Source organism: Typopeltis vanoorti, chromosome 12 (genome assembly GCF_054136105.1).
Source record: "Typopeltis vanoorti isolate ZY-2024b chromosome 12, IOZ_Tvanoo_1.0, whole genome shotgun sequence".
In the NCBI taxonomy this organism is placed as follows: Eukaryota; Metazoa; Arthropoda; class Arachnida; order Uropygi; family Thelyphonidae; genus Typopeltis; species Typopeltis vanoorti.
The window spans coordinates 132,611,872-132,639,659 of NC_143560.1; the positions used below are offsets into that span (position 1 = coordinate 132,611,872).

The 27,788-nt window shown below is 42.3% G+C and overlaps 1 protein-coding gene across 2 annotated transcripts in view; it reads left to right on the forward strand.

Annotated features, from left to right (window-relative positions):
- The window catches only part of Ptp36E (protein tyrosine phosphatase 36E), a 111,609-nt gene extending 84,519 nt beyond the window's left edge, over positions 1-27,090 (forward strand). For both annotated transcript variants that reach the window (XM_090401095.1, XM_090401096.1), the window contains 10 exons: positions 2,506-2,657; positions 3,858-3,993; positions 5,312-5,461; positions 9,180-9,279; positions 9,618-9,694; positions 10,359-10,490; positions 18,716-18,844; positions 21,259-21,446; positions 26,067-26,202; positions 26,331-27,090. In XM_090401095.1, coding sequence (XP_090257221.1) covers positions 2,506-2,657; positions 3,858-3,993; positions 5,312-5,461; positions 9,180-9,279; positions 9,618-9,694; positions 10,359-10,490; positions 18,716-18,844; positions 21,259-21,446; positions 26,067-26,202; positions 26,331-26,396 — 1,266 coding nt within the window. In that variant the 3' untranslated portion in view covers positions 26,397-27,090. The remainder of the gene's footprint in view (positions 1-2,505; positions 2,658-3,857; positions 3,994-5,311; positions 5,462-9,179; positions 9,280-9,617; positions 9,695-10,358; positions 10,491-18,715; positions 18,845-21,258; positions 21,447-26,066; positions 26,203-26,330) is intronic.
- The last annotated feature ends 698 nt before the right edge of the window (positions 27,091-27,788 follow it).

The following is a 27,788-nucleotide window of genomic DNA, read 5'->3' on the forward strand; positions in this document are numbered from 1 at the left end:
ATCAAAATTCATCAAGCATTTTAACTTTCTGGATTTGACAGACTGTTCGTTGCGAATACTTTTTCATTTTTATGAATTGGATTCTTCCGTTCGTAGAAATTAAGCTAAAAATGATCGTTTCTTGGATTTGTTTGTATTTAGTCTTGTAATTCATTTGATGAAGAAGAAGACTGTGAAAGGGGAGAATCGAGAATTAAAGTGGTCGGAGAACCTCGAAATATCTGATCGGTCTTACTTGCAAATAATGCGGGAGAAATGTATTCCTTTGTTGACGATGCTGGGGTCAACCAAGTTCATTATCAGTATTGAGAAAGCAAAGATAATGAAAACAAAGACGAGTCCTTTGTCACCCTTTAAGAAATCCTTTCGGAAAGAGAGCAGACCTTCTCTCAAGACAAAACTGCAACAGTCTCTCTGTTTTGCCTTATGGAGTTTCGTGCTTATCGTCAAACCTCCGATTCCACATTGCGTAAACGGAGGTCGGATGCCATTTGGTTTGTTCGTTGCGTGAAGCCATTTCTTAGGACCGGATTCGTTTCTCAATCTTGAGGGAGTAAGACGGTCTGACTTCGTCACTAACGACGAGATACGTTGGAGGAGTGGTCGGCTACCTCTCAGCACTATCTCGTTCAAGGAAAGGCCACCATGATTTGGCCATGCGGTCAGAACGCAGGACGTCGTTTGGTCGACAAGATCGTTCCCGCTTTGTGAGAAGCGAGGACGCTCAACACGAATATCTTAATATTGCACATTTCTTGGGAAGGATGTTAAGTGTGGGCTACCCTCCGGTCTGTGTCTCGAGAGGATGGCTGTTGCCTCAATAAAAACTGAATTATCGTACGGGAGTGATGACCTAGAACATAGATGGCGAGCCTATGCATGCGTGCCAGAGGTGGCTTGTCCGAGAATTTCTCTGGCACGTCAACGATTTGCAGGTGATATCCTTTTATACGCTCATAAATCATTCCACCTTTTTTTTTTTTAATTGTTACAATACGCACAAGTTAAATTTTGTTTTACACGAGACAGCAGCTATGAAGACGTGCATATGATTGGTGCGGTCTTAACAAAAGATCGCCTGACCCAAAGGCAACCGAAAACTGTTGAGTTGAAATGGTAATTCTCTTCAACCGAATTCCATAACATCTGAAACTGTCATAACAACATCCACTATCTATTTCCTAGTTTTAACACATTCAAGATGGGGTGTCGTTTATCGTTCCGACGGGACTTCTTATTACCGGCTGGCTCAACTCACGCTAAGTTTCAGCCCTTGGTTGAATTTTATTGCTGTTTGTTTCCGTTTGACTGGCAGGCGATCTCACACATTCATCATACGGCATGCTTCAATTCGTGGTGGAATTTTATTTGAAGTTAGTCTTTGTGATCTGACATAATGACATCGAGAATTTCAAATGCAATAAAACAAACACTTATTTCATGTAATTGAAAAATTGGACAATAGTTTTTAGTTAGATAATGTGTTTCGGTGCAACATATGGTTTTGCTTGAGTCTATACAGCAGAGTTTCGGTGGGAGGGGACACGTGATTCGATTCATTAGTTAGCGCTGTTTTTATTCCAGCTTCTCTAATTGCGCTATTGTTGAGAAATATTACACACGCTTTCAAAGCCTCTGAACCTCTGAACCTTAATCTGAAGGATACAATAAAACTACTTGTTTTTCTTGCATCTGCAGTATAATGGCTGTTAGGGAGGGCGTGTTGTTAACGTGGTGGGGAGCGAGTTACTGTCGCCTCGACGTGAACATATTTTAAACATTTTTCGAGTGCGAGGTTCATGCAAAACTTTTTAATGTCTTTTTTCGTAAAGTAAAATCAAGGGTGCGAGTTATACGCGAGGACAAGTTACATTCGAGTAAATACGGTAAGCGTTTCGCCGACAAGTTGACATCCTTCTGCTGCTTCCCTTGCTCAGCTGACTTCGATGATGAGCAACGATGCATAAATATTTTTCCGTTTTTTTTTTTCAAACAAACATCATTGAAATCAATTTAATAACACAATAATCAATTTTGCACTGAATAATAATATAAATAAATATTGTAAATAAAATAAAATATCATTTATAAAATTATAAATAATTATTTATAATAGTTTATAAATATATATATTATAAATTTATAAATAAAGTTACGTTAATTTTCCCCTATTAAAAACTGCCCGGCAAGTCAATGGTAAATTTTTGGCACGTGTCGGCACGTCAGCAACTCGATTTGTCAATTTATGGCACGCGCACATAAAAAGGTTCGGCATCGCTGGTCCTAGAATGTGCCTTGGCTACGATTATTCTTTCGTCGAAATCGCAGCGATTTCAGTTTGATTTCGGCCTCTGTTTTCAGGGCGGCCTCACTCAAAGGCGCTTCGGCTGTTCTGACCGGACGACAAAAGCGTTCGCACGAACAGTTTGCCAAACTTTGGTTTTCTTTAACGAGCAGAATGTTTCCGATTCGTTTTCACTTCGCGTTTTCTTTTCTCTTCTTTAGCACGGAGAAGAAAGGGACGTGACGCAGCTCCACTACACCAACTGGCCCTCGCACACAGTTCCTTTCCCGAGCGCACTTCTGGATTTCCGCAGAAGAGTTCGAGTTTACATGAGCAAGCACCCCGACACGGGACCAGTCATCGCTCACTGCAGGTAAGTCCCCCCCCCCCTCAAACCGAAAAATAAATGAAATAAAATTTCTTTAGGTTTAAGGGGAATAAAAACCCCGCGACGCGTCCGCAATCGTTTCTTCCGTATTAGATGCGAGACGAGATCTTTTCGTTCCTTGACGAACGAGAAAAGGTTGGGCGTGCAAGTAAGAAAAGAGAACGATTCTTGTGAGCGAGGGCTCTCTTGACCGCATCGTTAGAAATTGTTCCGGCGCAGCCAAAGTGCACTTGGGATCGCATCACGAGCGAGTTAGAAAAGCGAGAAGTGAAAAGCGAATCGTCTTTGGCTTCTGCTTGGACGAAAGGAATCGCGCTCGCTTCGGTTGGAATCACGACCAAAATAACTTCAGCTGCGCGAAGACGGCATTTTGAGTGTGTGTGCTATGGCGTGTTTGCCCTACAGGATCTTTGAAGACAAACAAGTTGTCGGGCAAACACGCCATAGCACTCACTCAAAATGCCGTCTTCGAGCAGCTGAAGTTATTTTGGTCGTGATTCCAACCGAAGCGAGCGCGATTCGTTTTGCTCCTTTCGTCCAAGCAAAAGAGTTTGCTCCTTTCGTCCCCCGTCTTCTGGAAAGTTGCGTGGAAACGCAACTTTCCAGAAGACGGGGGACGAAACAAACCCGAACCCTGCGGAAATGGTTGCTCGCTTACTCACCGTGCATTTGAAAGTTCCTGTCATCCTGGTTGGGGATCTTCCAATCGAAGAGCGACATCTTCTGCAACGTCTTCAAGAAGAGCAGATGTTGGAGGACAGGAATGAAGATGAATTAGAAGAAGATTGTAATCCTCTTCGAATTACAATCACGATGTAGAAGATGCGCGTTGATACTCTTTGGAGCAGCCATTTCTTCTTCTTAGGCCTCTACCCTGATTTTTTTTTTGGTGGGGGGGGGGAGGGAGCGTCATTGGATGGAAGGTTGGCTGTTCACAAAACGTTCCGTGTCTCCACATCGCGAGCTCTTCCCTCGGTGTGGTCAGTGGAAATCCTGATATTCGCGAGGCAGGTATTTCATATGCACGTGAATTAAACTAATTGAAACCTAATACAAAAGAGGGGCAGGTCAGAAAGTGGCATTAAGGGGAAAAAGCAGTTCAGCTCTGCCCTTGCATTGACTAAGCGAATGATTTGTCATCGCTGATAGGCGTGCATTTGAGTGCTTTTTTATTTTGTGTTTCAGCGACGGGTGCGGCCGAACAGGAACGTACTTGTGCATCGACGCCAATTTGGAGCTCGCCGAAGAGGACAGCGTGTATGATGTGTTCGGCTACACGAAACGATTGCGACAAGCCAGAAGAGGGATGGTCGAGACTGTGGTAAGTGCATTCGACGATCGCTGCTGCGCTCGCTGTTGTTGCAGTTTTTATCACTTTCGCTCTCTCTTTGTCTGAGAAATCGCCGAAGTGCTTTTCGTGCGTGAATTCACCCCCATAAATTTTAGTCTTTTTTCTGGCTGCGTGATCCTTAACGTGGTCCTTTACTTCGCCGTACGCCGAATGTCAATTTTTAGCAGACATTTGGAATTCCGACTAATTTCTTCCGCTTCCAAACGGACTGTTTCCATTCCCGAGTCTTCGACTCGATGTTTTGAGACCTTCGTTTTCGGTCACGTGCTAAAGCATGCGTGTGTCCCGCTGGGGTATGAGACCGTGTCGAACTGGGATCGGGCTTAAACCGACTTCTGTGATGAACGTTCTTTTTCCCCTCGTGCCGTAACCCCGAATCGCTTCAAGAATCTTCCCGTTCTGATTCCGGTGGTGCGTCACCGTTCATAATCATTTCCTAGCAAATCGTTTCTTCTTGACCCCGACGTACAGTTGGTCCAGCGCAGCTACAAATAATCTTTCGTCTCTCGAATGCCGCATGCACTAAACGCGGTCTTTTTTTTTTTTAATGCTTTCTTCAGAACTTTCATCTTCTTCATTTTGTTTTTCCCTAAAAATTGCACCGAAACTGATTTCGCGAAGATTATTTTAAAGGCCACTCTTCTGAATCGGTGTTCAGTCCGAGTACAGAGCGATGGGGGGGGGGGGGTTGCCGAGATAGACGAAAACAATGCCAAGGGTTCTCCGGCGCTGTTTTTGCAGCTCATTAATGCCGAATGCCTACGGTCTCGTAATTATCGACGAAGAAGAGGTGCATACGGTGCCCGCTTTACCAGTCGACCCCCCCCCCCCCCCGCAAATACTTACGTACCACTGCATCAAATATATTCAGAAGCACGCGACGATCTTAGAAATTCCATTTCTGCCTTGTTATTGTGCGAATGATTGCGAACACGCGAATAATCGAAAAAGGACAGAAGAGCTCGTTAGCAAATGCCGCGTAATTGCTCGCGAACAAAGAAACACCATACCGCTAAGTCAACTGAAGCCGTTTGCAATTTTTTAAATACGATGTGTGTGCGCGCGCGTGCATGCGATCGTCTATACTGAATACAGCAGAAAATGTGCGAGGCCTCTGGGGATGTTTCTTTGCGCAAAGCAAAATGCGACGCGTTTGCGGAGGGAACTGAACAAGTCGAAATGCACTTTGACCTGATTAGCGACACGAAACTGCGCGCTTGTTGGATGAAATTGAAGTTTGATTCATCGCTTTAAGATTTTAAACGCGCTTCCTCCCCCTCCCCTCTAGGAACACTACAAATTCATCTACGAAACGTTGGAGGAGGCGAATATCTGCGGCTCCACGTGGTTTCCAGTGAGCGACTTATCCCAACAGCTCAAGTACAAGTCGATGAAGAACCCCCTCTCGAGGCAGAACGAGTACCAGCGGGAATACCAGGTAAGCTTCCTTCTGCTATTCGCGAGGGTGCTCGGGAGAATTTCTTTTCCTTTTCGCCGGAAACAGCAAAAAACGAATTCTTTCGTTCACTTCTGCGCTCGATACGAGCGGCCTCCGCAACTCAGTCGGTTTTAAGGAAGCCCTTTGCCCGCGGCTCAGTCCCGTCTAGGATGCAACGAACCATCGCCAGGGTGAGTTGAAGAACACGCGCAGTCTGGACTCGAGATCTGTCTTGATGCCAGACTAATCCGATTAAAAACGACAGCTTTCTGGGTCGTGGCCTTGACGGCCTCTTGTTATTCTGAATTCGGTTATTTCGTTGTAGGTCGCAGTTTTACGGATGGATTCGCACATGGAACGCTGGAATTTCACAGACGTCATCGGCAGAATTTGCGGTCTGAATTGTGATCGAACGAAAATTAAACCTTTCCAAGTCTCATTTTGAACCCCGAAAATTCATTCGCGTTGAGGGTTGAAACGTTTCTCCGTGAAAACAGCGCATCGGCCGCCGATTAAAACCTCGTTTCGATGAATGCTGTGGAAAATACGACAATTCGCAAATGCACGAGGGCGGCCGTGAACTGTTTGAATGCGGAGGATTTTCTGATCTGACATTCGTGCCGAAATGACTCGAACTTCTCTTTCCCCCAAAGGAGGAAATTTTTCTACCGAACTCTCCCCCCCCCCCCGAACAGTCCAAGAAATGAATTCCGAGAAAGGAAAAGAAAAGAAAGAAAGTCGGAATTCGGAAAGGCGTAAATTTTTCTTCCTTTATTTTGAATTTGGAGGTCATTCGGAGCCAACTGCTTCGGTCGGGACGAAATCGCTTCCCTCACCGCTCGTCGATCTCGGCAACGAGGGTGAGCGTGTGGGAAGGGGTGCAAACCGCCGAGCAGCTTTTTTATTTTTTAACTTCGACTTTATTCTAGTGGAGAATTTTGAGTAATCACGTGTGTAACGGAAGAGCTCGTCCAGGTCACGATAGGTCATAAATCGTTACGCGATGCATCCTCGCGCAACTATTTGTAACTTTGCGCATACATACGGAGAAGGGCGACGTGCTAGTTTAGACGGTAAGAAAGTTGCAGCCAACGTCCATTAGATTTTGGAGCGAAATAAAACAAAGCAGGTGAATGGCATTTAAATGTTTACGACTTTCTTTGCTCACGAAACGGGATCTTTGAACAGAAATCGCCGTTACCTGAACGCAATACTTTATACAATTATTTTGAACAGAGCTTCCTCACGTCTGTGGGAAAATAAATACTCTTTGATTGGAGTTTTGTATTTGTTTGGGTTAGTTTCATTTCTTATCGTTAAAGGTTGAATACTTTCGGCGCTCCATAAGTAAGTATAATGTTTGCGTGTTGCTTCTTTATTTGCTTTTGGAACTATATACTTTAGGCCCTTATGTCTACTAAGGGAAGCATCTTGTTGGTTATTTACGTATTCGTTGTCGTTTTTTATGAATAATGGTACCCCATAGACGTATAAATATCTAAGAGATGTATGTTTAGTATGATGTATTTATTATACATTGAAGTATCATTGTATTTGTTTCTAGTTAAGATTTTAATTACTTCATTCCGAGTCGAGACTAAAGATTTCAGAGTAGTGCGATGGATTCCTCCCCAACTTAATACACCGTATTGTAGTGCGCTTTGAATCCAGGCAGAATATAATATTTTTAGCATATTTACATTTAACAATCTGTTTAGGTAGTAAAGTCTGTTTAACATAATCCTTACCGCATCGGCGATATGCGATTTCCAGCTTAAACTGCTATCAGTTTTTAATCCCAAGTAGGTGTTACACTGACTTTGAATTGTGCCGCAATTCCGATCACATAAGACCAGTGGCGCACTCAGAATTTAATTCATTTTTTGGGGGGGGGGGGAGGTCGTGTTAAGTAGACGATTTGAGAATACACACGCCGCATTGCTTGCATACGACTTATGACTGAGCAAGTGCAGTGATCGCCAATACCCCTGCTCAGTCCAGAGAGCGTCTTCCCCCCTTATGTGCCCGCTGATTCATAAGCAGTGTAGAAAGAGAAGACGAATAAAAAAGAATTGATTTTAATTAGGAAAAGATTTTCCCTCCCTGGCTGCGCCACTGCACGAGACTGATTGCAGTGCAGAAGAGCTTCTTTATGCTCTCAGTGGACGCGGCCTAAAATAAGTGCCACGATTTTAGTTTTTTGTTGTTTATGTTGTGGCGGATCTCGTGCCTTTCGAAAACATTCCTGACGACCTCACTGTGACGGAGGTTTCTTCTCATTTTTTAATTGCCTCTCCGAAATAAGACTTTCAATGAATCTCCGACATGTTCTTTTAAGCATCGCTTCGTTGTCGGTCCGAATAACGAGTTTGAGCCCACACAAGAGGCTGGTTCAACCTACGGTACATTAGTACCGCATAGGATTATTATTACGTCACCCCTCCAAAGAAGTCCAAAGACTCATCGAGGGAGGGCACCTACTCCGCAACTCTCCGTTTGCACCACTCGATCCACACCAACGCCATCTGCTTCCCACTGCCACCACTAGTATTTTTCACAGACAATCGCAAACATCCATGCCCACGGCGGGATTCGAACCCGCAGCCTTGGCGGATACGCTAACCACTCGGCCAACCAGTTAAAAACAACTTTCCGTAGAAATGGCAACAGTGTTGCCATTTATGTCTTCTGCCACATGCAAAATCGCTAGTTCAATCTACGGAACAAGATGTGGTAGAGACGAGGAAAGGATTGTACAGAGAAGCTCTGGCTTTATTACGAAAGAGAAAATCCTCTTTTATTTTGGAAGTCTCCGACGAGTCGAGATGCTTCTATAACATCTCTACAGCCTGGACGAGAGTTAAAAGTGAAACGATTGAAAAACCATTAAAACCACATTGCCTGATAACTTTGGGATCACGAAAATCAATTTGAGCAAGAAGACTCGAAGAAATCGACCCTGATATGTTGAAATCGATTCACAATATTGACGAGTGCAAAGTCTTAGACAAAGGAAATATTAACAAGAGGTTAAATATAGACAAAAATAAAGCTGGGTAAAAAAATGACTTTATCCAAACTATGCAACCAATGGTAAAATAAAGTGTCCTTCGATGAAGACGAGGATGAGCACCTGAAATCAGCTTGCGAAGCAAGTTGGAATGAACAGAAACATTACTTCAATTCATGGAAAGTCAAGATGATGCTGACGAAAGGACTTATGTTGAAATGGGAGTTCGCCTATGAAAGATTGCGAAACTGTCGTACATTCAACGCCGTGAGTGGGGCGTAAGGAATCGATTAATCCTGAAAACTGGCTGAAGACCCGCGCTAAACATTAAAATTTACTTCCCACCTTCGCAGCAGTTGCGAGGAGAAAGCGGACGCTCGCGAGAGACAGAAACAGACATAGAAAGCAATTGTGTTTCTCTCTCTCTCTCTCTCTCTCTGGGCTCAATATTGTTCCCTTGAAAAACGTCCTGAACCGAAGGGGGGGGGGAGAGGAATTCATCGCTCCATTAAAGTGGGTTTTCATCGGCGATGGTTTGGATGCTGCCGATTTCTTCACATCAGCTTCGCGGTGAAGGGTTCGTCGTGAGGAGGTCAAAAATACGCGAGGGAAACTTCTGAATCGATCGCCGAAGTGTTCGGACGAGAAAACTTTTCGAATGTTTGGCGAATTTCTGTTTCTAATTCTTGCGTTAATTTTTGTTGTTAGAAAATCTCCAAGATGGCATCGAAGCTCTCAATCGGAGACTGCGCCGGGGGTCACAGGCCGGAGAACAGAGAGAAGAACAGGGATGTCGCCATCGTTCCACGTAAGTAGTTTGTTTAATTGGTCGTTCCCGGAGCGGCTTTGCTTTTGATTAATATTCGCAGTTGTGAAAGAAAGTACGTCCCCCCCTTTAGCACCAGCACCCACCATCTGTGTGGGTGCTGGTGCTAGTCAGTAATCGCCGTTTAGAATTAAAGAGAGTAACCCCAATCTGTGGAGTGACAAATACCAAAAAGGGGGGGGGGGATGTTATATCGTCTTCATACCCATCGCCGAATTCCCTCCCAATCTTCTTCCCAGCTGAACGTTCTAGGATGCAAAATAAAGAAATAAGAAATTATTTTAAAGCGATTTTCATTTCGGATTTCTTTTGTTTTTCAGCCGACAACTTCCGCCCATATCTGACGTCATTCCAGAGCAACGACAACACTGATTACATCAACGCTGTCTTTGTGGATGTAAGTAATCGTGCGTTTCCTTCTTTTAGTTTCGTTCGATTTCCGCCAACCCACATGCACTTCCTGTTTACGCAATTCAAAATGGCGTCTTCCTGATTGGCCGACGAAGAGTTTTTAGGATTCGGAACAGCGAAAACGAAACGAAATGACCGAGAGGGGTCACAAGTGTATGAATGCAGGTGTGCGTGCGTGTTTCATCTCCTGCTGTGGACTGCGAAGATTCCTGCAGTTCGATTGGCGCACGTTTCGTGGGGTGCTTTTCGCTTCGTTCGCTCTTCTTGGTAAGAGTGCGTCCGACATTTCGGCAGAAGATGTATTGAACTCTGTTTCGGATGACGATCGAGATCCGGAGCATCAAGGAGGACGATTGCGATTTGCACGTGAAAGGATTGTTTTAAGAGTTCTGTTGCCGAGGAAGCTCACGAGATGACTTCATTCAAAGAGAAGAAAACAAAAACAAACTTCTTTTATTGTTTTCTTTTAAAAGACCGCGCACTTTATAAACAGTTTACATTAAGCACGTGTTCTTTCTTTCTTTCTTCGTTCTCAGTTGAAAGTGAAACTCTTCTCAACGGGAAGTTTTAAGAGCGCGCGACATTTTGAATGGCGTAAACTTCGATGATGTTTTTCGGTAAAATTAAATAAATGTCGTTTTCCTCCGCAGGGTTATGCTCGATCTAAAGAGTACATCGTAACCGAATGGCCCCTTCAGCGGACGATTGCTGATTTCTGGTCGCTGGTGTACGACCACGAGTGCAACTCCGTCATCGTGCTGTGCAGCCCTCCTCCTTCAAACGTAAGTTCGCTTTTATCGCCTTTCCAAGTGGATCCGACTCCTTTCTCGTCGTCGTCAGGCGGTGCTACACAGAAACGCCGATGCCGGCGCCACAGACGTTCTTTTCCAGTAAAGTAAATTCTCACTCAGTCGATGGACTTTTCGCCCTCGTGGAAGAAAAAAATCCAAAAGGATTCGAACCTCATTTGAGCAAGTTGTCGAGCAGGTCAACACGCGCACAAATAAATCCCAGTTAGAAGGACGAAATCACCTTCCGCACAAATACACCGATTTCCAAAGGGGTGGAGTAGGTGGGAGAATATTCTCTCCGAAGGGGTACTGCGTCGTTTAGAATTATGACCGAAGCAACAAAGGCGGAGCCGTTCGAGTATTACGCCACTTAATCGAGTGTGTTCTTGCTGTCAATTAGCGAGATGAATAACCCTTCACCTCCGAGTGAAAACGGTTCGCTCACCTGCTCTTGGTCCTACTAAAAAGTCCCACTAAAGTGTGGAACTGGATTCGAACCAAAGGATATCCTCGATGCCGAGTGAGCGCTTCGATTTCGTTTCTGTCCGCAGCAAAGGATCTTCTCTGATCATCCAAGTTGAGGATGTCTCGCGGTTCGGTATAGCCTTTCGTGGGATTTCTCGAGAGCACCTGGCGTAGGAAATGCGATTAGGTCGGCCAGAGTCATTTTGTCTGCACTGAACCCAATCCTGATTTTCGCTGAGTTCACCCGCTGTGCATCTTGGTGTCCACCCCGTTTCCCAGTCACTCATTTTGATAACTTTTCTACCCCCTCCTTCGGCATCTTCGGTTCAAAATGGGGAGTGAGGGTTCGCAGATCTTTACAGATCTGCGAACCCTCATTTGGGGTGCACAGAGCGCGGGAGTGCCGAAGTGATCGCGATAAGTGACGTTCCGGTGGCTTTTAATGCCAGTTTTTGTGTCCATGTAAGAGCAGCGTACGCTTGAGGTGTTCGTGCTCCCTGCGGACGTAGGACATACAAGGACCTTCATGTTCTGATTGTGCGCAAAAATCGGAGCCTGGAGCGAAGCAGACATCTTAACGGTCCATCGGTGCAAAAGTTGTTTACTTACGAAGGTCGTTTCACGAATCAGAACCCCGCTGCGCTGCCATTGATGGTGGAGTGGACCCGAACTTTGCCGGTCTGAGAGGTCCTTCTTGACCTTCGTTGCTGCGCCCATAAATCCAAATGCCTGACGTTTACTCAACGTCTTCCTCTAATCGCCAGTCCGCTGCTGCTCTGACGCATCGCTCTTCTTCCTCTCGTAGTGGTTAAGACCACTCTACGTTGCTGCTTGTGTTTCTCTGGACCGTGTTTTTTGATGTTATTGACTTATGGCAATGCCTCATTCCACTGAAAAGCGACACCTTACGGAAAACCACGGCAGCCAACAATTATGTTCTAATTTATTTCAAATTCTGTTTAATTTGGTTCGGTCGGAATTGCGCCGGAAGCAACTGCACTTACGAGGCTAGTATGACGTCGGATAATTGCCGCCTGTTTGGCCGAGTGGATATGGTCGCCACTCTCCGACAGAAAGACAGTGGGTTCGAATCCATCATCCTGCTTATCAGAGTCGAGAAGTGTCTGTAGAGCGTTTTCGAATTACCAATACTTGGCCGTAGAAACGTATGGAGGTGACAGGGTTTTCCTTCCGGAAAGGTTAGTTTTTTAACCCTCAGAAGAGGAAACTCGGCAGGAGAACGCATGTAACCGGCAGCTAGTATCCAAGCATGCTTGGATTTCGTAACCAAAGTACGAGGATAGGATGGTCACCCCCATGCCTAGAAGTATTCCTGGCCGTATCCCTGTGTGTTCACTGGGCCGGTTTGCTTGCTTGCGGGATGAAAAACCCCAGATAAACTGGCGGAAAAAACCCTACTGCCCAAGACCGGCTAACTTGGCTATGGCTGAGGAAGATCCTTGAGCTCCTCACGTCTCCGACGGGAATCGAACCTAGGACACTCCTTCCCCAGGCATAGGGTTGCGAAGCGCAAAGCCACTAGGCTAACCGCGCGGATGTTAGAATGCACTGGCCTTGGAAAATAAGGCAGCAAGATGGTGGTTTTTTCTGGGGGGGAGGGGAATGTCTCTCCAGTTGCAAAGGTGTATTTTTATTTGCTACAAATCAGTTGAAGCGACTCAAAAATCTTGAATGTTTTTAAATGCAGTTGTAATTTTGGAAAACCTCCTTCACTTACTGAGGGTGGGCCCTTGCACGTAGGCCAACTGCAATTACAATTCATTTTGCTTCACGTTCGTCCTCGAATTAGTTCCGCCTCATTCGCGACCCATTCCACCAACTCATAAAAATCGTAAAATCTTTTTTTTTTTTTTTTTCATATCGTAATAAAAAAATTCTGGAAAATCGCGTCTGAATTAATCTGAAAAGCAACTTCGTGTCCAGGTTGCAAAACGCATCGAGTTGCATGCACCGATGTAATACGTCATCGTTTATGAATTCACAGGAGAGAATTTTAAAACGCGCTTCTTTGTTCAGGGAAAAACACAACAAAAAAGTTGCGCTGCGCAAATTTCGTTCTAGAACAAATAAAGCAGTTAAAGTGCGCTATTTAAATGTTTACATGCGTCAACAGGAATCGAACCCAGGACACTCCTTCCCCAGGCATAGGGTTGCGAAGCGCAAAGCCACTAGGCTTTGCGAAGCCTAGTGGCTTTGCGCAAGCCGGAACAGAGCCTCCTTCCTTCCTCGTTTCTGTAGAAAAAGAAATGCCCTTTAATCGGGGTTTCGTACTGTTGGGTCGGGTCATCTTCTTCCTGATAGCAGAAGGAAGGAAGGGTCTTGAATGTTTGAGGCGCTCAATAAGGATGATGTTTGCTTCTTTATTTGCTTTTCTGTCGACTAAGGAAAGCATCTTGTTCGACGTGTTCGTTGTCGTTTTTTACGAACACCCTGCAGGCGTAGAAATATCTAACGGGTGCATGTTTGGCGTATTTCTTTGCACCTCGGAATCCCCTAATATTTATTTTCAGTTAACATCTGAATTTCTTTGAGCCGAAGCAACTTCCGACCCTTTTGAAAGGTCAGCACTCGCTCTGATCCACAGCCGAAAAATACTTGTCCGCGCGGAGCGACATGCCGAATGCATTTATTCGTCGTGAATCGGGGGAATCTGACCGTCCTAAAGGACGGACGGGTTCAAGAAGAATGTCCGTACATGCATATCTCTCCGCATATTTTCCAGCGGACTACCTTTCGCTAAATGGAGTCGAACCAGAGTCGCTTCTCTTCGTACTTGCCTCGTATACCAACCAATAGCGATCGTTGACGGACAGCAAGTCGAGTGGGACATTTTCTCAACCCGAACAAGCCAGGTTCCAAGAATTCCATGAAATATTTCCGAAGAAGAGAACGATTAAAACAAAAATTAATTAAGTGCATTTTCGCACTTTCTGCAGTCTTTCAAAGTTACCGCTTGAAGAATCTGCTAACGCGTAGGATGTCTCGTAGTATCTTCAGGCATCATGTGGATGCTCCACAGTTACACTGGCTGTCGCTTCCTCGATAACAATAATGTTTAATTGTTCTTTCTTTCAAATATTTACAGATGTACAATGATCATCAATTCAGTATATTATTTTAGAAGGTTCGGCACAAAGTGCTGAACCTTCTAAAACCAAAAGGAAATTATACAAAAGAAATTGAAACCAAAAAAAAAATAGTAAACTACAACATGTAATATTATATAACTTGTATAACAATCACAGTAATAATTTACAATTATATAGTTCAGAGTTACACAAGTTATATAATATTACATGTTGTTCAAAGTTTGAGAAAGTGTGATTATACAACAGTATTTACACGTAGGCAATCTAAATATTGTATTTCCTTATTCTCACAAACATACAGTGTAAACTCATGATTTACATTTTTTTATTATTATTATATTTTATTACATTGCATACATTTGTTACAGTTATTACATACGTTACTTACATTTGTTTACATATGATACTTACATTACGTACATTGGTTTTCATGTGATACGTACATTACATGCATTTGGTTACATGTGATACATCTTGGATGAGAACTAATTTCTCTGCTTTCAGCCTCGAAGCTTATATGTAAGCTTATCTGAGGATGACACCAGTTGGTTATTATTTATTGTTTTTTTTTTTTTTTTTTTTTGCTGTGTTGGGAAGTTACGAAATCTATGATTGAGAAATTCGCGCGCGCGCCCACACACACACAATAACTTGGAATGTATTGTCGCTGAACTGGAAACCTGAACGAATACATTGTTGTTTCATTAAGTTTGTATGGTATTTTGGGTGCGGGTTTCTTGTTCGTAGTATGTCCTTAGAGCTCTTTTCAGGCTATTGTAGTTTGTAAGGGTTCTGTATTCAAAAGGTAATTTGTTTATCATGTCTGGGATGTAGAAGTTTCGCGTGGCCTTTCCGTAGTGATTATTGTATTTATATGTGATATAATTAGTAGTCTGAGGTATTGTTATACGGTATGTATTTCTGACTGTCCTGTAGTTGGCATCGAAATAATGTTTTAGCAAGGCTGCATAGTGACATAAATGTTTTGCTGTCAGTATTTTGTGTTCTGACATTGCAGTGTATATAAAGTCGTTATTTTCTCTTTGTTCCCAAAAGATCAGTTTTATCATTTTGTACTGTAACGAAATTAATCTCTTTAGTTTGTAGGGTGCACCGAAAGCATACTTTGTTATAGCGTATCTAGTATATTTTGGCATAGTGCTTTGTATATTAGTGTTTTTAGGCATATGGGAACTATGTCTTTTAACCTGTAGAGTTTGCCATTTATTGTTCGGTGTTTGGTGTGTAGATGGTTTATGTGGCTATTCCAGTTCATATCTGTATCGAAGTAATTCAACCTGATTGTAGTGGTTTTGCTGTTCTGTGTGTTTTTTATGTTGGAAAGTGGATGTTGGATGGTTATATATTTGTTATCAACTGGTCGAGTCAGTGGATTTCTGAATATAATTAATTTTGTCTTTTCTGAGTTTAGGTGTATGGAGTTTTTCGTGAGCCAGTCTATGATCAGATTTATGTCATGTTGCATATTTGTTTGGGCAAATATGCAACATGCTTGCTTGCTTGCGTTATTATGGATGGATATTATTGCTGTATCGTCTGCGTATTGGAATATCTTACCTTCGAGTGGTAGCTGATTAATATCGTGCGTGTAAATGTTGAATAGAGTTGGGGAGAGTACAACTCCCTGTGGTACTCCACAGGTTACTGGTAGCGCTCTGCTTCGGTTTGACCCGATACGTGTGATATGCTTTCTATTTTGAAAGTAGTTTGTAAATCACCTGTGAAGAGGCCCGTCTATTCCAACATGCCTCAGCTTTTCTAACAAGGTTTGATGTGTGAGTGTATCGAATGCTTTAGTTAGATCAATAAAGACTACCATGGCAATTTTGTTTTTGTCTAAGGCGGTATTAATTACGTCTGTAAAGTCTTCCAAGAGAGATGTTGTTCCCTTATTTTTCTGAAAACCATTTTGTGTTTTGGGGATAATATTAAAGATCTCAGTGTATGCTGTGAGTTTCTTCGGTATGATCCGCTCCATAATTTGATTGATAATTGGTAATGTTGCTATGGGTCTGTAATTGCTGATTAAATTTCTTTTTCCACGTTTGTATATGGGTGTGATTATGATGGTCTTTAGCATACTTGGTATCTGTCCTGTTTTAAATATTTTATTTATTAATTTTAGTAGGATAGGACTTAAACTAGTTGCATGTTGCTTTATATCTTTAGGTCTGATACCATCAATTCCTGGGCCTTTGTTTGGTTTGAATTGACGTATTGCAGAGAGAAGTTCTGCTTCTTTTATGGTTGGGAACCATAATGTCAGTTTTGATTGTGGTCCAAGTGGAGGGTCGCATTTTGTGATTGGGGGAATATTTCTGTGCCTTGGATGGGGTCTGCAAAGTATTGGTTAAAGGCATTTGCTAGTTGTTGATTAGGTTTTGCGTCTTTCATGAAGCTGTGTTTTATGGTTTCGGAGGCGGTGGTGTTGGGAACACAATCTAGCATCTCGTTGATCAGATGCCACGTTTGTTTCATGTTGTTTTGTGCAGAGGTTATTTTGTCTCTGTAGTAGCTTCTTTGTGCATTTCTGATTTGTGTTGTAAGGCGATTCCTTGTTATCTTATATTCAGTTTTTAAAGCTGTGTTATTTGGATATCGCTTTAATTCTTTCCATAAAGCGTCCTTTCTGTGTATTTCTAGGATTAAGTTTTGTGTTATCCAAGGATTTTGTATTGTTTTTGAACGAATTCTGACTTTCTTTGTAGCTTTCTTATATATTTCCTCCAGTGTGAGTTTAATGTTCTTGTATAAGATATCTGATGCCAGGTTTTCCCAGTCTGTTTTTCTTATTTTGTGGTTGACTATTTCTTCGTCTATTATTGTTTTCTGTCGCTTTTCTTCTGTGGGACATTGCACGGATATTGTCTTGGTGTGCAGGTTTAGAGCGGTGAAGTAATGGTCTGCTACTTTGCACTTTATGACTGATGCAGTGTAACTTTTTGGTGGTGCTCGGACGTTTATATGATCTAGACAGGAGGCAGTGATAGTATTTCCGAATATTTCTTCTCTAGTACATGATGTTATTGTTGGTATTAGATTATACATGGATAGAGTGTCTAGGTATTGTACAGTGTTGTTCTGGTTTTCTTTTGCAATATTTATGTTTATGTCGCCGATTATCATTAGGTATTCGGTTGAGCATATTTCTTGGCGTGAAAGCCAGCAATTGAGTTGGTGCAAGAATTTTATCATGTTTAGGTTTGGTGGCCTGTAAATAGCATTTAGTATTATGGAATGCTGTCTATTGGTGGTATTAGATTTCGAGGCAAAGGGTTTCAGCATGCTCAAACTGATGGGCCGTTTCTTTTGCTATTAATTTTTGTTTGATAAATATTAATATTCCACCCCTCTTTTTGTTTGGCGGCATGATCTATGTTGTTGGAAGCCTGAAATTTGGAAAGCAGTCGCTTCGTCATTAGTTATGGATATTTCCGTTAGGACCGATATATCAATAATACCGGTGTATTCCTCAGATAAGCCTGTAACAATAACCAATGTTTTCGGATGCTTCTGATGTTAATATGCAAGATCGAGAGACCTCTCACTTGTACTGTGTGTTGTTTCCATGCATCAAGCGATTCGAAAGTACAATTATTGATGTATTCTGGTGTAATTACATCTGTTTGATGGTTCACATTCATTTTTGTTGTGTTAAGATCTTCTTTTTGAACTAAGTTGGAGTCTTTTGTTTCACTCTGGTAACCTATCTATATCTTCCGAGCTTTTTATTTGTATAGACTTTTGAAGTCTGTGACTTTCTCGAGAATATTTTGCCGTCTTTGATCCATAAAAATCGATACTTTTTTCTTTTCTTGCTTGGTTCAAAAGATTCTGATTGAAAGGTGTTAAATACTCAGATAGAAAGATTGGCGTATTGTCTTGCGATGCATTTAAATCCTTGACTACTGGTTGTTTCAGTCTGCTGGCTTTTATGAGATTGTCTCTTGTAGCCTTGCTTGTCAGACGAACTATGACTGGTGCCGGTCGTGGCGAACCTTGTTTTCTGTTCTTCCTGGGAATCCGATTTTTGGTCTGAATATCATTATGCTGTAGGGGGATGTCAATTGCATGGCCTAACTTTAAAACTACGTCTCTGAGATTTTCTGTGGATTCAGTTTCTTTGAGACCGTTTATGACAACGTCTTCTTTATGTTGTTGTCGGTTTAAAACTTCGTATTGCAGTTTCTGGGAAATAACTTTTTGACGGAGTTCCGATGTATCTTTTATCAATTTGTTTTGCCTATCAATTAGTGCGTTAATGCTAATAATAATAATACTTTTATTATTTTTATTTAAGTCATTCACTCTCTCACAGTCATGGCGCCCACAACAAACTCGGGCAACCTGTTCCGCTCAAAACACGTGCTTCTAACACCCCTGCTGACGATCCCCTCACTCGTATGAAAACAAGAAAAGTGAAAACTTGCGTACACGAAATTGAAGAGATCAAACGACTGTCGCGGATGGTGGGGGGGGGGGGGGGCATTCCAATTATTATTATATCCGTGTCGAATGCAGAATCAAATGCGACTTTCATCGTAGCATTTAAAAAAAAAGCATTTTCCACCATTTTGCCACTGTTTTCTATGCTGATCAATAACTTTCTTTTCTCCGCAGACGTACCCTCCTTTTTGGCCACCCGAAAGAGAAAGGCGGAAAAAATACGGAGCGGTGTTTACGGTGGAAATCGTCTCCTTCAACAACTATCCCAACATCAAAACGTGGATTCTTCGAGTTCTCAAGAAGGTAACTGACGGTTCCTTTTCGCGCTTAGAAAAACTTTTAATGCGATCGCCGCGCTGCGCTCAGCACGTGCAATGCGAATTCAGTATTTTCTAAGAATGTGCTGCAGCTTCTTCGGGATGTGCTTCACCTCCTTCCGGAAAAATTCGCCGTCCCATCGAAGCGAATTGTTCAAAGAGCCGACGTTGAATTGAAATACCGCACCCCACTTAAGCGAACCCCTTCTTCGCCTTTCATCATTTCATCATTTCACTGAGCGACGCCATTTTTCTGATGCTCGGAACAAACCGCAGTTTATCTGTTATTCCTAATAATACTTTTATTAGGCGTTCTTCAAATGGCGTCTGTTTCCGTAGTGCGCCGAAGAACGATTCTAGTTGCTGACTACGTACCGAAGACCTTCTTACGAAGTCTTCCTATGAATTTTGTCTCCGTTTTTCCGTTAAGGTACTTTCCATTCGGAATCCTTCCCAGGACCTCCTTGACGTCTATTTTGGCGTTCTGCTTTTTTTCTGGCGCTCAACTTCTCCGCGTGCCTTCCTCGCTGAAATTCCAAGGTTTCTTCTTGTTTTCTGACTTGTTTCCTTTCCCCTCCCAATTTGAGAGTCCCTGGAAAAGCTGCTCGACTTGGATTCTTCTTAAAGCCTTTCTTGCACGTGCTCTTTTCAAGGCGAGTTCCGTTTTATCCCGCTCGAAACCGAGTGATGGTCGCTTCCACTTTCCCATCCCGTGTACACTTTTGTGTCCTGAACCAGCGTGGGGATGTCGCTGTTGGCAATACCAGAGTCAACGAGACTTTTCTTATTCTCCGTCTTATTTCTTTACGTCGGTTCTGAGCAGTATCGTCTTCCTCCTTTCCACCAAACTTGCCGAAAACATTTCCACGTGTCTTTCATTCCTCTTCCACTTTGCTGTTCTGATCTTCAACTACACAGGTTTTTTATCTTTTTTTTTTTTTTTAAATGTCTCGAAAAATCCTCCATTTCTTCTTTAGAAGAACCTTCTGTGGTAGCACACGCACAAATAAGGGTCATCGTCCGGTTCCCCGTTTGACAGTGGCCCACATACGCCTACTTGGAGTTGTCTGCGATTAAGAACTTGGTGTTCCCGTTTAGTGCCTTCGCCACGACGTCTTTCCTGCGATCATCGTTGCTCGAATAAAACCCAGCCGTGCTTATTATTGACGAGGTTCTCTGCTGCGTTTGAATTTTTTTTTCTTTTTTTCTGACGCTATTTCGGATCATACAATTTCCCTGTTAGAATTGAGGTCCTCGAGATGTTGTTTTCCGTAGTGTGGCTTGATTCGCTGATCGGTCAGAGTGGAGAGCGAACGTCTCCTTTTAGGAAAGGTTCACCAACTGCTTTCGGGAATGAAAGGCATCGCAAGATCTTCTTCTCTTGCTTACTTCTTTATTTATTTGTGCGTTTGTTGCGAACCCGCTTTTCGAACACTTGGCGTCGCCCCTCCTGCGAGAAGGTCGTGAAAGTCTCCCAACACATCCGGAGGCATCGCAGATCGAAACTGACGGCTCGGAGTAGAATGTCGCGTTTGCGTTCACTGTCGGATTCATCCACGAGCATCTTTGATTTCATTTTCACTCCCGTCGCTAAAATCCCCCCCCCCCCTCTCTCTCTCTCCCTGTGTCAACATTTCGTTCTCGTCTCGTCTGCAGGTCAGTAACAGAACAGCCTTTGCAGAAGTTCTCTTTCTGTCTTTCTTTCACGCTTCAGCCCCTGCTTTCCGCTTCCCTTTCTATAAATGTCACGGTGACTCGACCCCGCCAGTAATCTTCGCGAATGCGAATTCCCATAAAAGCTTCTTCTTTTTGCTGCCGTAAATATCTTTGCCATTCGCCTGATTTCGTGACGACCAGAAAATACTTCGTCATTCAGTCTTTCCCATGCTGAATGCACGAAGAAAATCCTTGCTTTACGTCCCAGTTTTAAAAGGACTTCTTTACAGCGGATTGGTGTGAACACGGATCCGTTTTAAAACATCATCTGGTGTCGGGTGCTTGCAAATGAAACACTGCTGGTGATCCGTTTTAACTGTGCGCTGAAAATCAAAAGTCTCCCCCCCCCAGACGATGGCCCCCTTGCAGTTCCCAGCGGCCGTACAATTGTCACACAGTCTGCGAGCTTCGAACTTGTTGCGCTGTGCTTGTCGGTTTTATTCGTTCCTTCGTTGTGCACACACAACTGCATAAAGAAATCTTCATTTATTTGTCTCCGCACGAAATGAAACGAACCATCTTTCTTAGTGGAGGCATGGTTCCACCACCGTTCAATATTTCTTCACCGAATCCGGTGAAGAAATATTGAACGGTGTATTTAACGTCCTCATCATAGTGCTCTTAATAACTGAGGTTCTCTGTTCATGTGTTGAGCCGATTTTTTTTCCCTCCCTCCTGATTTAGGTGGTGTCGTTGACAGAGCTCATGGCTGGAGTGAAAGCGGAACCGAAAACCACGCAGCTGTTTCAAATCACGTGCTGGCCCACGGGTCACAAAGTGCCCACGTCGACCAACGCCGTCGTGGAGCTCATGAACATGGTGGAACGGTGGAGACAACGCACGACCTACGGACCCGTACTAGTGGTGTCCATGTAAGTGTTATCGTAAGTTAAGCGAAACTAAAATATTGCACGTGATATTTTGTGCACTTGCTACGCCAACGTTTGCAATCAGACGACTTTTCGTAAAAGTAATTTTCCTGTAAGCAATTCTTCGAGTTACGCGAGTTCGGGTGACCCGACAGATTGGGTTGTTTTCCAGATGAGTAGAAGCAGAAAAAGAAGAAAGGGAAGATTTATTTTACTCGCGAATAGTGGCGACCGGTGAAAATTTTAAGTGGGGGTGCTACATATACAAAAAAAAAAAAAAAAAAAAACTTTTCCCGCCCTCACCACGAACAAACACCAATACAAATAAAAGTTTCGTATCTGGCAAAATTAACGCCCAAGCATACTGCCAAAGAGCAGTGACGGAATGACAAGCGTAAACGAATATCGGCGAGTCTAGCTTCAATTGGCGCGATAATTCTGACACTGCGTTAGATCGCAGTGCATTAGTTTCGTGTAACGATAATTGAAAAACATAATTCTTTTCATATTCTCAACAGTGACACTCGTCATAATTCAGCCTTATATCCATAATAAATAAATAATTATATGCTATTTTAACAAAATAAAATAAGATTTACAAAAAAAAAAAAAAAAAAAAAAACACCTCACCACTCACACGCACCACAAATATTGGCGCGTCTAGCTGCAATTGGCCGAATGTGATAATTCCACACTGCGTTAGATCGCAGTGCATTTGTTTCATAATCTACAGCGTCAATCGAACAATTCCAATTATTAACTATTCGATCAATGTCGAAACATAAGCCGTAACCTTTTAACATGTTCTATTGGATTTATATAATGTTGTAAGTATTGTTACTATTTATAAACAAACAAAATTTTATTTTTTCATTTTTCCTTGGGGGTGCTGCAGTGTCGCAGTGCTTATGTACGAGCCGCCACTGCTCGCAAACATCAGTAAAAGAGAACGAATATCGTAATGTTGAGTGACACGAAACCGGGAAAAGTTAACAGCAGAAAGAAGGCAAAAATAGTAAACACGAAGGACGAAACAGCAAACTTAGCTGACATCAGAAGATCGTGCACACATCGTCACGACAAGAATCCTCACTTTCGACTTCGAAGCATTCTTATTCGATGAAGGCACGTGACCTGCAGCGTCGTCTTTGTGACTCGCTCCTTGGACTTGTTCGTAACATGCGTTTGCATTGTTCATCGACCTTGAAAGCTTCAACACCTTTCTTCGAGCAAAATGATGATCGATTGTGCACGTGCTTCAAGAACAGGCCGCTTTCGGCTAAACGAAACACTTCTCTGGATGGATTCTTAATTCAAATACGCTCGAGAGATTTTGGCAGCTTCTTTCTTGGGTATTGCATTGTGGAAGCGATGGCAGCGTTTGAATTTCTGGGACCAATCAGGCACCGCCTTTAAAAGTTTTAATCCCTGGCTTTTTAAAGACTCGGATGTTTCGGGCTTTCTCTGGAGGAGGAAGGGTTAAAAAAATAGGCTTTCTTCATTCTGGGACTTACTCAATGGAATCCTTTCCATTTTCTTTCCCCGTAATATTTGGTAGAATAACCGAATCTGGAACTGCTTTCAGCGCTTGGTCCTTTCCAATTTTTTGAGCGTTGATGGTATGAAGTGTTGGTTCATTAAGCCTACTCACTTCGTTATTTTATTATTTTTATTTAAAAATAACAATCTTATGTACAGGATTAAACGGTTTGGTTCTCTGCAGTCACACAGAGAGAGATTACATGCTCATTGATTGCTGGGATAAATTACTTAAGAATAAAGTTGTTGCATATTTGCATGAAAGTAACAAGTGATTATCATTCACACCGTTAAGCACGAACATCTCTTTATTCTCCCTTTCTTAGGGACGGGGGGATAATGATGTCACTTCTGGGTTGGACAGTGGACTGTGATGCAGTTTCCGTGGATTCCAGTTTTGGTGTTCTCGTGTGGTGATGATGCTCGTGGATCCGATTTCTCGCCTTTTGTTTGAAGACTGTAAGGAGATGGTCAGCCGCCTCTGTGCCACCAGACCAGCTGTCTGGTCTTGTGTCGAAGATAGAAGAAACTGTATATTACTGCTTTCGCAGTGATGAAGATTGTAGATCGAATGGTGTTTTGACTCTGCATGGACAAGATTGAGATATTCCTCTTCTGGATGGAGACAGCCGAGGGTAAGGCCACCGTTTCCCGAGACACACGGATTAATTGGATGTTGGCAGAGCATTCTAAGTAGATAGGCCGGACTGTCCCTGCTGGGTAGCAGAACAAACAGGTATCTGAAACATCCGGTTAAATTTCCGTGATATAGTTGAGTGGGTAGTGCATCGTGCCACATTCTCCACTGAATATCTGCGTTGGGTTTGAAGTGCTTTGCTCGAACTCTTATGTTAGAGTGCTGTAGATTTTGTTTATATTGCAGGGTGTAAGTGTCTCACATGCAGTGTTGGTTTTAAAAAAGATACGCACCAGATCGCCTGCGGCAGGAGGATTGAGTCCCTCTTTCGCTATGCTATCAGGCATATCAGCTTGAAAACCAGATTTCACAGTTGCATTTCCTCAGCCTGATTCCCATTTTCCATGTTTAAAAACTTAGATTTTGGAAAGTGCCAGGTGAGGCTTGGAGAAAGAATGTCACTGGCGACTCCTCGCCAGCTCCATGGAGGTAAGAAAATCTGAGTGATGAGGTTCCTTACTATCTTGTTGTGGAAGATTGGTTCCATGAGGGTTGCAGGAAGCGATGCCGTCTTCACTGTGCGCTGGAGGTCTAACTTCTTCCATCTTCGAAGGGCATCTTTGTAGAAATTTGTTAGACTCACTGGCACATGCGCTCTTGTCATTCTTAAGGGTGTAGAGAAAGAGACCTCTAGTGGCAGAACTGAAGATATTCGGTGGTGCATTTGTGTGTCATTTCCTGTTGTAGGGTATGAAGAAAATAGCGAGTGTGGAACGTTGTTATCCAGTGGAAGTCAAGTTTTGCCCTTCTTCACTAAACGTGGAGCTGGTTTGGTTCCATATGAATCGATGGATGGTTGACTGAAGGATTGTTGCACTCGTGGCGTGAGAATCTTTAGTGTATGCCAAAGGACACCGGTAGCTATTTGTTTAACAATTATTGCTCTGCCTCTTGTGGAGGCAGAGGCTCGTATTGCTGCCCACTTTCCTAGTACTTGCTTGAAACTTGAATGAGTTTTTCCGAGTTCTTATCCATGTAAGATGGCTACGTAAATTCCGAGGTATGTTTCCATCTGCGCACCAGACATTGGGGAATCGATTCGGTTTTTCCATTTGCCACGCCACAGTCTTGTGGTTTTATTTGCATTTAGTTTGCTTCTGATGCCGCTTGGTATTGTTGGTATGCTATAGAAATCCTCTTTTCTTTGTCAGGGTTATGGCTTGGTGAGAAAGTTTAGGACGGGATGCCCTAAACAGCATGCTTACTCTATGCAAAAAGGGCTGCATGACAATTGTGTAAAGAGGACCAGAAAGTGGACAGCCTTGTTAATTCCTCTACTGTATGGTAAAGGAATTTTATCAAGTTTTTGACTGTTTATTTGATCCTGCTGTTTATTTTCATGCAAAAGTGTGCTTTAGCATATAACATCTTAACGGATTGAATGATGCCTGAACCAAAGCCGAAGGCTTTCAAGCAGCTGAATAGATTGGGATGTTCAATGCGGTCGAAAGCTTTTTCTTGGGCTAGTGTTACAAGACCCATTGTTTCACTGTTGTTAACTGTGCTTATCAGATCCCTCATGAGTTTTCGTAGATAGAATAGCTCTGGTGCCTATCTATTATTTCGTTCAGCGCGGGTTTAAGTTTGTTGGCAACGGCTTTTGATATTATTTTACAGTCGGTGTTTATGACGGAGATGGGTCGCGAGTTTCCTAATTTAGTAGCGGTCTCCTTTCTTTGGAATGAGTTTAATCACAGATCTTGTCATATTGGGTGGGAAGCCATTGGTATTGGCTTCGACATGTGTTCTGTAGAGGATAGGACCAAGCTATTCCCAGCACTAGTAATAGTCCTGATAATAAATGTGTGTGAAGTGTTAAGCTATTTAACACTTCAGCTAAGTGTTAAATAGTTTTAGTGTTAGCAGCTTCTCTATTATTTTCCCCCGAAAATTGTGTGTTTTAACAAGAAGTTTTCTGCTATTTTTAAAACAACGACTCTTGCTTTGCTGTGCTACTTTGTTTATATATTGCAGCTGTCGAGATACTGACTACCTATTAGCGTTCGTTAGCAGTGTATCGCGCGGCTAAAAGACACGAACTTTGCCCAGAAGCCTTTTATTAATTCTTTTGATCAAGATTTCACTGCTTTGACGGCTGCTTCTCACCAGGAACCAGAACCAAAGAACACTCATTGCTCCAAATCCTGGTCTCTCACCAATCTGTTGGCTCTGTCCCTGAACACTGTTCCGATCCTTAGGCCGCTTTATGCTTCAAAGCTGAAACATATAATGGATCTACGACGTTCTATTCCTTCTCCATTTCTATAATTTTACAACGCAAAAATTGAACAGTTAAGAGAAGGCGGCTTACTTTTTTCTTCTCTTTCCAGCTCTCGATTAATTATTAGAATTCAGATTTTTATCTTCTGTTTTGCTCTTCTAATTAGGAACGGTCGCAGTCGAGCTGGGGTTTACTGTGCAGCGAATGTCGCCACAGAGCAGGTTGTCCAACACAGTGAAGTAGACGTCTTCCAAGCGGTGAAAACAGTAAGAAGACATCGACCGCAACTAGTGGAGAATATGGTGAATATAAAGTGTAGTAGTAGAAATTCTAATTAATACCGCATGAACTGTGGTAATTTGACATTCCTTGATCGTTTCGATTTAAAAACGTCACATGTGTGCGAATTTATCTTTTATTCTATTTTCAGACGGAGTACAAATATTGTTACGATCTGGTTCTGCATTATGTTCTCCATTATCTTCATCAAGACTGACCAGCGCCGGAGCACGCCGATCAAGAGCGGCGCCATTGCATTCTGTGGAATGCAACGACTTCAGTCGAATTCCAACCTGCGAATAAGTAAAAAGCAGGAAAATCTGGCATATTGCCAGGATCTTAGCAAACAGAACAAAAGGAGTCGTATTTTATGGTGACGGTTTTCTTTAAAAATGCAGATCACTGCTGATCTTGTAATAATGAAGCAGTTTATTTTTCTGTATATGAAGAGACAAGACATTTTTGCTCTGTTATTTGTGTACACAAGTTTAAACGTACCCACAGCGCATGTAGATAAAGTAGCTATTTTGTTGCAAAGCACCAAAACGGAATACATAGCTTTCATGTGACATCAGTTACTGTGAAAAGGCAGGAAGTTGTATTTTGCTCTGAATTTCTTTTAACCAACATCAAGCAGAACATGAAAAGAAGTTGATTTTTGACGTGATAAAAATCGTTTGTTTTATCTCCGGACTTAAAACATATTTTTTTTTTTTTTTAAGCTTGTGATCGAGACAAAAGATTTTTACACGGGTAAGTTTCATTGGTTTTTCTACGAAGTTTTTGGAGCATTTTTCGGTTGTAAAATGTTTGAACCGAAAAAACAAATCCTGAACGGCTCTGCCCGAAACCAACCTTCTGGTTTTACAGAACTGAATTTATGTGCCACAACGTTTTTATAATTAAATTTATAAAATTATATTAAAATATTTCTCAATATTAAAACATTTTTGATAAAAGAGTAGTCTGGTTTATTTGCTTACATTACAGATCACTTAATAATATGATTTTAATTATTAATCATCAGCAGTGACGTTGTCCACCGTCCTGATTTTTCAGTATGCAATTTCCAAAATGTTCTTGTGACATTCATAAAGCAAACGTCTGTCCCAGAGAATATTATGTTAACTTGTAAGTCACATATGGATTCATGTCCATAATCAAAAATGTTTTCTTTTTTTTAAGAATACGAATCAATAGTGATATTGCTATTGTACGTGACAAAAACACTGCGCCTTGCAGCGCACTGTTGTGTCAGCTACGTATCAACACAAGAAGTTTCTTCAGCGCTATCTACGCGCAGATAGTTAACTGTTTACCGTTACAATTGCCAAAAGAGTTAAATCAATAGCCATGCTCAAAACAAGAAGTGAATTAGTGATTTTTTTTTTGAAAACGAAAATAATGAAATACAATTTTTTATTGGCCATGGAGAACGTCTCGGTGATTTATATATCAAAATAAAGCAAGACCAATCAGCTACAATACGCACAACTTCAAGCGAGAAACTAATATAATGGCATTATATTATAATATTATAGTTACTGTAACTAGTAAACGTGCAATTAGAAAATATGCATTTAAAAATATGTATTTTATTATTGCGACT